The sequence below is a fragment of the Meleagris gallopavo genome, chromosome 5 (genome assembly GCF_000146605.3).
Source record: "Meleagris gallopavo isolate NT-WF06-2002-E0010 breed Aviagen turkey brand Nicholas breeding stock chromosome 5, Turkey_5.1, whole genome shotgun sequence".
Lineage (NCBI taxonomy): Eukaryota > Metazoa > Chordata > Aves > Galliformes > Phasianidae > Meleagris > Meleagris gallopavo.
This window is the reverse complement of record NC_015015.2, coordinates 12,058,382-12,068,421: the sequence shown is the minus strand read 5'-3', so window position 1 is coordinate 12,068,421 and position 10,040 is coordinate 12,058,382. Positions and strand designations below refer to the sequence as shown.

The window sequence follows — 10,040 nt, the reverse complement described above, 5'->3', positions numbered from 1 at the left end:
GCGGCCCGTGCTTCTGGAGGGGACGGGGCAGGGACAGGGGCAGACGCATCGGCACGGGTCGGCGATGCGGCACGTGGAGGAAAAAAAAACAGACAACAAAAAACAGCTTGGTAAAGGTTTGGGTCTCTTGTCAGAACAAAACTCCTGCGAAGATCTTCGGTGAGGCTGAAAAACGTGCCTGTGAGGTGATGCTGAGTTGCAGCCACCTGTAGGGTCACACGTCTTCATCCTTCCCTGCTAGGAAGGGTGTGAGGAGGGCAGCGAGAAAGCAGCCAGCTGTGTAAGGAGTACGGGTAATGGCAATCGGTGGCTAATACCCATTTAAAAGGTGTTTTGGTCTTCATCTTACAGCTCTGCAATGTAATTTCCTTTAGATGAATGTTTTTGGGTAATTTTAAATGTGGGATATCCGCCGATGCAAAGAACTGAGCTGCAGCATGTAACGCTAAGTACCCATCCTATGGGGAGTAATGTTTTTTTTTCCTGGGGGGAAAAAGGGAAGAGATTGCTATGGGCTTCAGGAGGAGCAGTTTTTATCCAGAAGACAACTAATAGCTTTGAACTAACTTGAAAGGCCCCTTTTGTTTGTGTGCTTTCATTAAGGCAAGTCATGTTGATGCCAGGTCAATTAATACAGCACAATAATGATTCTTCACGACCATACCCTCCTAAGGGCTGGCGAGTGATAGCACAGAAGGAAGGGTGTCAGGCATGATTAGAGCTTAGTTACTGATAGGGAATAAAGTGAAACTGGAGGAATTGCTTTTGCGTTCGCATTCACTCTGGTCCTGCACTGACATGGTTGCTGCATTGATGCAGACCTGTTAGCGGTCCGTTTTTGTACTGAAAACCAAAGATTAATGCTGGTTAAAGGTGCAAACGATGTGCATCTGGCATAGCAGGCATCTGAATTTCTCTTCTGCAATTTGTTCAAACTTATGTTAGAGGTCACTGGTAGAATTTAGTGTAAGGGTACGCTGTGTGGTGTTGTGTTTTATTTGTTTGCCTCTTAGAAATGTTGCTTAATAAATGATATCACCTGACTAAAACATAAAATAAGAACACAAATTTTCAGTACGTGTGGTTTGTCCCAGCTGTGCACCTTGTAACATTACCTGCAGCTATACCAGATCTCATGAGCTGAAGGCAGTGATCCTGACTGCGGAATCAAACCACCCTGCTTTTAATAAATCATGTCGAATAATCAGCCCCATGGTTTATGCCTTCAAAATCCACTGTGTATTTATAATGGAAACTTCACTGCTTCTATAGCAGCATCATCCAAGAGGGGTTAGGTTTAAACAAAGAAAAATGTCTGCACTTGGGAAAACAGCTAATAACCCGTGTATGATTGTGGGGTTTTGTTTTTTTTCTTTTCTGCCTGGAGTAGCCCTGCTCAGCGCCTGTTCCTTGTGATTCAGATCCTTGTTTGTTTACATTTAGCTAAGTAAGTCCAACTACATGATGATTGAAGATAACAAAGAGAACGAAGACCATGTGCCTGAAAGGGGAAGAACCGCCATCATTTTTTCCTTGAAGAATGAAGTCGGAGGACTTGTAAAAGCTCTAAAACTCTTTCAGGTATGTAATAATTATATTTCTATAGCGGATCTACTTTTTGTTTATTATTTTAAAGGTAGGTTTGGCACACAGTGGAATGAATTACATCCATTTATTAAGGATGTGATTCCTAACGTGCCTCCCACTTTGCATCCAAAATTATCCACAAAGGTACACTTATGCTTCAGAAGTTGGATGCTGGTTTAATGTTTTCAAAAACTCTTCTGCGCTTACTGAAAATTGGAACAGATTCCTCTTGTTCCTTCATGAAAGAGGATTGGCACTCATTGTTTCTGCTGCATATAAGAAGTGGGCATGAAGCACTGCTGATGGTACACACCTGGGGTGCTGATGAGCTGCCTGCAGTGCTGCTGTCACTCTGCCTGGCTGGACTGAAGGTGGCAGAGGTAATGCAGCAGTCCCACTGTGCTCCTTTGACTTTCCCTGCTGTCCTGCAGGGAACGTGGCACTGTCACTGTGCTGTCGTTTGGCCCTGCCTGTCTGAGCCTGGGAACTCCTGAATGATCCTGGTGTAAGATGTATGATTAAATCATTTTTCAAATAAAAGAAAAGTGAAGTTCATGTCTGGAAAATGACTGCTTTTAAATCCTTTGCTTGTGAGATAATTACATGGCAATGTGATTGGCACTGTTGTGGATTTCCCTAGACCAAGTCACTGATCAGCTTCCTATGGGAGGGATAAAAGAAAAAAGTCTGTGAAATTAAACCTCCTTAGTGTTTTTCTCTTCGATGAAATGAAACCAAAAGAACTCAAAGTCTTTCATTTTCTTTTGAATAGGTGGCTTTTTAAAAATCAGTTTCATCACTACCAAAAAGCAGGCTACTACCAGGAGAGCCAATTAACTAAAATAACTTCACGTAGATGGTGAATATGCTGTGTCAGCAGAATACTTTTGTTTTTGAAGAATGAAATTTAGATTTTAGTCATTCTGCTTGAAAATATTACCTCTTACAAAACAGGAGAAGCATGTGAACCTGGTGCACATCGAGTCACGGAAATCCAAGAGACGAAATTCGGAGTTTGAAATTTTTGTTGACTGTGACAGTAATAGAGAACAGCTGAATGAGATCTTCCAGCTCCTCAAATCCCACGTCAGCATCGTCTCTATGAACCCAGCAGAGCATTTCAATGTGCAGGAAGATGGTAAGTACAGGGGGCAGCGCTGGCAAAGAGAAGGCATTACTGCTCTTCTCAGTGTGCTAATTGGAAACCTTTTTACTTTGTCCGTACGTGCACATGCGTAGTGCTATGGGGAGCTCTGGACAGCTATGGGTAGCTGTCAGGTTTATATTTCTGTGCCATCACTGCATGGTTTGGTTGACACGAGCAGGGCTGTGTTGCCTGGTGTCCTCTAGAAGAGCTGGCTGTTTGGCCATCTGCACTCCTGGCTTTTCTCAGCAGAGTATAACTGTTGAAAGCGGGGGTCCCTGCACCAGCAGAGACTGATGCAGGCCACTGTGATGTTGCCACATTCAGGTAAAGTCTGAATGAGGGCTGGGCTGGTGCTCTGCGACATCAGAGGTGGCATGCTGATGTACACCAGTTAGATTCAGGTACTGGACGGTGTGGGTTCTGCCATTTCCTCATGCAGCTCTTGACTTAAAGACTTTTTTAAAACATTTTTCATAATATGTAGTTGCTTATATCAGTGTGAAAGAGAAGGTGGCTTTTTCTTTGGAGATGCTTCAAATCCTATTCATATTTGCTCTTAGATGAAGAAATGCTCAGAACTCAGGGCAGCACAAAACATTCATATTTTTCTCAGCCACCATGCTTGGCACAGGCTAGTAGGCCTGGAAAGGGAAGATCTGGTGTCTACTGGGTAAAAGTTTCTTATTCTAACTCTGGGTAAGGAGAATCTCAATCTGAACACTTTTCCCATCCTTATTAAGAAAGCTGAGGAGCATTAGGAGAGAAAAAAATCCTTTGGTTGTTATAGTGTATTAGCAGCCGTGCCAAGAACTTGTTAAAAGCTTTTTAACTAAAAGACAAAACAACACCAAAAACCGCCCCCAAAAAAATCAACCTCAAAAAACCTCAGTAGTGAAATTAATTATGCGTCTCTCTGAGGCTACATGGCTGAAGCTGCCTCCTTCTTTTCCTCTTCCCTCTGTAAAGTCTGATGTTTCTGGAGCACATAAGCACAGAGCAGTATTTCTTGCCAGTGAAGCAGGATGGGAGGACTCTAACCTCCACTCTGTCCAAGGACTGCATGAAAATCAGTCCTCTGCTCCTCTACGTGCTTTGTGCCCTGGAAGGCTGTGCACAAGGAGGCCTTTGCTCTGTGGCAGCCATTAGCTGCTGCTCTAACATTAATACTTATAGCAGTCAGGGCCACTGAGAGCCCATATTAACTGTTTCCTCCCCAAATCTTCTGATTTGGAGTATGCTGTGCAGTCTGTGGGCAAACTGGCAGTGACAGAGGAGGAAGTATGAACTGGAAGCTGGTGCCAGATAGGCAGCAGGCTCCCTTGTCCTGTTTGTAACCCTTTTAATTTATAGATTTTGCCTGTAACTGCCATAGCCAGACTTGAAAGTAGTGTTTCCTCCCTCAGCACGCTTGGCATTATTAATAACTTTGTGGATTCCATGCGTTCCATAGAGATGGAGAACATTCCCTGGTATCCAAAGAAGATCTCAGATTTGGATAAATGTGCAAACCGAGTGCTGATGTACGGGTCCGATTTGGATGCTGATCATCCAGTAAGTATCTTACCCATTCCGTGCCCAATGCTCAGTGAAAGGTACATTGTGGATCTTGCTTTTAAAACATGAGGTGTTTCCTTCTCTCTCTCGTTCCCTCCACAGTATCTCTGGGAGTCTAAGAACCTTCTCTTGGGGGTTTCATGTCTTTTCCTAGTTCAGGCAAGGCTGATACTGAATGTGACTCCTATGCCTTTCTGTGAGGCTTGCTCATGTAGAGGGGCTGGGCCCTGAGTGGTCACATAAGTATAAAAACAAAATGCTGTTGTGAGACAAGCTTGGTTTTTCCTCTCAATTTCTTCCTTACTAGAGGTGGAACAAACTAATTAGAACTTGCACAGTACAAATGGACAATTTCTTTCGTAATTTAAAATAAGTAAGAAAGTGACTGAGTTTGTGTATATACTAACGTGACTAAAAGGAGCCTTTGTCTTCTGAATATATACTGCATGCATAAAACCACTGATGTTTGCTTTGAATTGGCATATTTGCTTATTTTAGTTAATAAACATTTCAATCTACAGCTATGATGTTCCTCTCCATCTTATATAGTATACTTTTATATTTACCACTGAAGAACTTTCAAGTATCTTGCTTTAAATTAACTTACATACTGCAGCTTGAAAACCCATTTAACTTTGCTTTTTCTTTCCTCCTCGCTCTCCTCAGGGTTTCAAAGACAATGTCTATCGTAAGAGGCGAAAGTATTTTGCAGATTTGGCTATGAACTACAAGCAGTAAGTTCAATTTCTTCCAGAAAAAGCCATCTAGGTGCTTTGAAATAGCAGCAGAGTGGACTGGTTCATGTTCCCTGGGCTCAGATCTCACTGAGATATACTTGTCTCAGGAATCAGAGCTAGAAGGATAAAATGAAGGGAGATTTAATGCAAGATTTAAAGGTTGATCTAGGTAATGCAAGATTAAAAGGTAGATCTAGGCCACCTTACGGCTTCCTGGGTCTCTGGTCAGTCTGAGGATCAGCTCATGGCTGCATAGACATTGTGGTATCTGTGGCAGCACTAATCCCCAAATGGGCAGCAATGTCAGCATGGGCTTCCTGCAGTGGGGTGTGTTAAGGCACTGGGTTCTCTCCCCCCTTTTCTGGAAATGGGTGCAGGAAAGGAAGGGGGTGGGCAGCACATCTACACAGCTGTCTGTCCGGGACATGCATACTCTGCCAGGGCTGTTCTCCTTTGCAAAGGAGAGGAAGGGGAGGAAAAGTTGCTAGACAGCCCATTGACCACTGAGTATAAACTCTCTGGGCCAATGTTAATACTTGAGTTTTATTTCCTGGTTTAAAATAGAGCATGCGATGCGTAGATAAGAATTCTGTGAAATGGAATTCAAAGAGCTTCTGTCTTTAGAGATTCTGCTTGGGGGAGGGAGCTCTTAAAGCTGGAGGAGTTTCATAGCCCAGTGTTAAATTTTTTTTTCTGAACATGTTTTTTGCATTACTGTTTCCTGTGTGAATATTGACACCAAATTCCTCAGCTGGGAATGACCTAGAAATGGCAGATATCTAGAGCTTCATGGCTCTCTGTGTTCACGCAGCTGGCCACCACAGCATGCAGGCAGTTACTGCAGATGTGTTGTTAACAGAGCTTTTTTTGGGAGAGCAGCAGCCGTGCTGGTTACCTACCTGGCAGTGGAGATAACGTATGACACTCCAGTTGCTTTCAGCAACCTTTAAATCACAGCCTTGCTCTAATCTACTTTAATCAAGATCCTAAGGGTTGATTAGGAGAGATGGACTACAGTCGATATGTTCAGACAGATACTTGTCTCCTCTGCATAGAAGCATAATTTTTACCAAATATGCATGTTTAGTTGCTTCCACTTATTGTGCTCCTAATTCAGGGGATTATCTTTTCCTAAAATAAATAAAAAAAGATAATGGAAAGTTGTTATATACAGACAGAGAGATATTACAAGGAAGAAGATGTGTTCCCAGCTCCCAAAACAAAAGATTTTGCAGTTACTGTTTGAATACTATTTATACAATTGAAGCTTTCAGACCCCATGAGATCAGTGCAAGGATTGCTATCTGTTGATTTAGGTGGAAGAATGAGCAGGCCTAAAAGTTCTCCAGGGCATAGACCAGATCTTACCCGTGCACTTGACAGTGTAATGAATCTTAAGCTTGACCAGGTGTCCCAGCCATATGAATAACGATAATAGTAAGTAAATGAGTCATCCTTATAAGCCATTTACCAAGGAATGTCCCTTTGTCCTCATCTCCTTGTAGTGGTGACCCAATTCCCAAGATTGAATTCACAGAGGAGGAGATCAAGACTTGGGGGACTGTATACCGAGAGCTTAACAAGCTTTACCCAACTCATGCCTGCAGAGAGTACCTTAAAAACTTACCCTTGCTCACCAAATACTGTGGGTACAGGGAAGACAATATCCCCCAGCTGGAAGATGTGTCCCGCTTCCTGAAAGGTAGGGTATTAGTTTTCTCTCATACGAAGAAGAACTAAAGTCCATTGCAAATCGCACTGTTACTGTGTGGGCACAAAAAAAAGATTCTTGGTTTTGGCTGGGAAACCTAAAAGCAAAATGTTTGCTTGTATTCATTCTGGTCATTTAAGAGGCTTTTTGGCCTCTTTATTTTTAATGTATTATGTCCTGAATATATGCAGTGATGGTTTGGGGGGCCATGCTAATTCTAAAGAGACTTAGGACTGGTTAAAGCGATACCTAACTGTATTCTGTTGGTTGTAGACATGAAATCTTAAGAAATCCACCTACACAGAGATAGGGACACTTCTACTGAATGTTGGCCATTCTCAAGATTAGGCCTAAATTTTCTAGTCGTGCCTATTTTTTTTCATGTGCTCTTAAGCCAAAGTAGTGATGTGGATCTTACCCCATTTGTAGTAGAGATGGGAACATTGCAGACTTCTTCTTTAAACTAACGTATATTTTCTCCACTCCTTTTTAGAGCGCACAGGTTTCACTATTCGCCCTGTTGCTGGGTATCTGTCACCCAGAGATTTCTTGGCAGGATTAGCATTCAGAGTTTTTCACTGCACTCAGTATGTTAGACACAGCTCGGACCCTCTCTACACACCAGAGCCGTGAGTAGAATGAAACGTGTTTCTGAGAATTACTGCCCGATACCAAGCTACTTAAAATCTGTTCAAGAATACCAGCAAGAAAACTTATTTTCAAAGGTGCTGAAGACTTCAGTCTTCACACTGAATGTAGTGATGTTTAAGCATACTTAAGTGCCACCTTCATAAGCACAGGATTTTCAGAAGTAGAGCGTGTTATTGGAGGACTCTTGCAGTTGTCGTCATGGCAGAGTTTAAAGTTCAGTTGGCATATAAACATGGAACTGTGTTCTTAATATTAGACACCTTCATCTGAAAACTGGAGCAACTGTACTTTTGTAGAAATGGTATGATGTGCTTTTAGCTAAACCTGATTTGATACTTCTTTGTATTTTGGATATTGTTTAGATAATGAAGTTTCACACAAGACACTGTTTAGTGGTGCTACTTTTTCTCTCCATCACAAAGAAAGATGAGATTCTTTTTTTTTTTTTTTTTCCCTCTTTTCCAGTGATACCTGCCATGAGCTCCTAGGCCATGTCCCTCTTTTGGCTGAACCCAGTTTTGCTCAGTTCTCCCAGGAAATTGGTCTTGCATCACTTGGGGCATCAGATGAGGCTGTCCAAAAACTGGCCACAGTGAGTGTTTCAGTGCCCAGTGATCCCACTTAAAGCTTGGCGCTTCATTCAGCTGATCCCTCTAACTCTAATTAATTTGGAGATTAATTTCAACATTAGCTGCACCAGCTGCTAGACCTGACTCTTAGCTTTAGAGCATATAACAAGGTTTCCATGCAAGGAAAAAAATACATTTTAAGAAAGATATGACAGATATTTTTCTTACTTCACTTAGGTCAAGTAAGTATGCAACTTCTAGGGGTAGATCACTTCTTCCAGCTTGAAATTCTGTACTCTGTTTCCTCCAGAAAATATCTTTCTACTTCTGAGAACATAGATTACATATAAAAACATTGAACTGTTACTTTAATGTGTTAAATGAATTGAAATGTTGTGTTTTCACTGAATGTGAAACTAGCACTCGGTACATTTCAGCCAAGAAATTCAAATAAATAATGCAAACTCATCTTACTTCTAGGATAACAGTTTCTTGATGCTTTGACAGAAATATTGAAAGGTGAAAACTTTACATGAAAAATAATTTATTCCAGTTACAAAAGAACTGCCAGTCATAGCTAGTGGTAAAGCTTCTGCTACCTTTAGAGAGACCAGAAGTAAACCATCTAAGAAAATACCATTTCTTGCCACATAGCTGCAGGAATCCTGAAAATCAGGAAACCGAACATCTTTAATTTTTTAGACCACTAAGGAACAAGGAACAACCTGTATTGGATTGATGCTTTCAATTGTTAAGGTCCTGTCTATCTAGTGTTTCTTTTAAGCTAAATCTCTCATGTCATTACAGTGCTTCTCAAAACAGATCAAATTGCCACATTTCTACTGAGATAAGCAGCTTCTGTCCCAGCTATGTTATCAGACTTTCTTATTAGAAACACATAATCCTCTGGTTCTTCTCACTTCTGTTTAGGCTCCCTTCACTTTAGATATCTGAGAATGATAACCAAGTAATGACTTGCATGTGTTTGATACTTCCTGAAAGTAGAAGGGCCCCCATCTAGTTTCCTTTGCTGAAGGATGAATTATTTTACTCCCTTCTCTGTTTCAGTGCTACTTTTTCACTGTAGAGTTTGGCCTGTGCAAGCAAGAGGGACAGCTAAGAGTTTATGGGGCTGGCTTGCTCTCTTCTATTAGTGAGCTGAAGGTAAGAATATCCACTGCTTACTTTCCTCTTTACTTGGTTCATACTTGAGTATTTTTGTCGCTGTTCTGCCATGTTTATTTATCAGGTATAATTCTTAAAAATATTTATTCTGAAAATACCTACTGTGGGGATGATTTCTAGGTAAGTTCACTGGGGTTAGTCACAGGGCAGTGTGCTTTTGGGTATGCGCTGTGCAGCTCCTGTGTCCTTCTCAGGAAGCATTAGATGATTGATGTATGTTCAGTTCCAAACCTATTTTCAGAAAAAGACTCTACTGTTTTAACTGGATTCTGAAAATATTTTTGTTTAAAAGCAGCTTTGACCCATATTGGCAGAACACAATCCTTCAGAGATACTGTTTGTTATGCTTAAGCCATTGTTCAGCTGCAGACATACAGCTACCACTAAATATGGTTTCACCTCATTCTTTTTTTTTTATTCACTTTTTAATTTGTGTCGTCTTCCTTGTGGATTCTTTTGGTGGCGATATTCCTCTGGCACCTGATAACACATGATGTTACTTAGCACTCGCTCTCTGGCAGTGCCAAAGTCAAGCCTTTTGATCCAAAGGTCACCTGCAAGCAAGAATGCCTCATTACAACTTTCCAGGAGGTTTACTTTGTTTCTGAAAGCTTTGAAGAAGCAAAGGAAAAGATGAGGTACGCTTTTTCTTGACTTCCTGTGTTTCTCAGAGGCAGCACCAGATCCTTTCATTCTTATCACAATTTTATAATAGCTTTCCAGCCCCATGAAAGGTTGAGTTTAATATTTAGTTGGTCTCCCATGTACTGGATGGGAGAGATGATGAACTTTGTAGTAATTATGATGATCACTAAGAAAGTAAGTGGCGTAGAAAAGTCATTATTGATACTGACTGCACATGGAGGATACATCTGTCTTCTGGTTAAACTTCCTCTTTT

At 41.4% G+C, this 10,040-nt stretch overlaps 1 protein-coding gene across 1 annotated transcript; it reads left to right on the top strand.

The window, feature by feature from the left end:
- The first annotated feature begins 71 nt into the window (after nucleotides 1-71).
- Nucleotides 72-9,978, top strand: TPH1 (tryptophan hydroxylase 1). The gene is made up of 10 exons (XM_010711078.3): nucleotides 72-159; nucleotides 1,444-1,581; nucleotides 2,542-2,725; nucleotides 4,185-4,285; nucleotides 4,955-5,022; nucleotides 6,531-6,727; nucleotides 7,230-7,365; nucleotides 7,853-7,979; nucleotides 9,025-9,120; nucleotides 9,646-9,978. The coding sequence occupies exons 2-10, from the start codon at nucleotides 1,462-1,464 to the stop codon at nucleotides 9,793-9,795; spliced, it is 1,179 nt and encodes a 392-aa protein (XP_010709380.1). The 5' UTR covers nucleotides 72-159; nucleotides 1,444-1,461; the 3' UTR covers nucleotides 9,796-9,978.
- The last annotated feature ends 62 nt before the right edge of the window (nucleotides 9,979-10,040 follow it).

What these genes read in the sequence shown, in the direction of transcription:
- TPH1 (XM_010711078.3), top strand. Translation starts at nt 1,462, where the DNA reads ATGATGATTGAAGATAACAAAGAGAACGAAGACCATGTGCCTGAAAGG. An exon ending in ATTTGGATGCTGATCATCCA is followed by an intron (nt 4,286 to 4,954) that starts GTAAGTATCTTA and finishes CGCTCTCCTCAG; the next exon opens with GGTTTCAAAGACAATGTCTA. An exon ending in CTGTCCAAAAACTGGCCACA is followed by an intron (nt 7,980 to 9,024) that starts GTGAGTGTTTCA and finishes TCTCTGTTTCAG; the next exon opens with TGCTACTTTTTCACTGTAGA.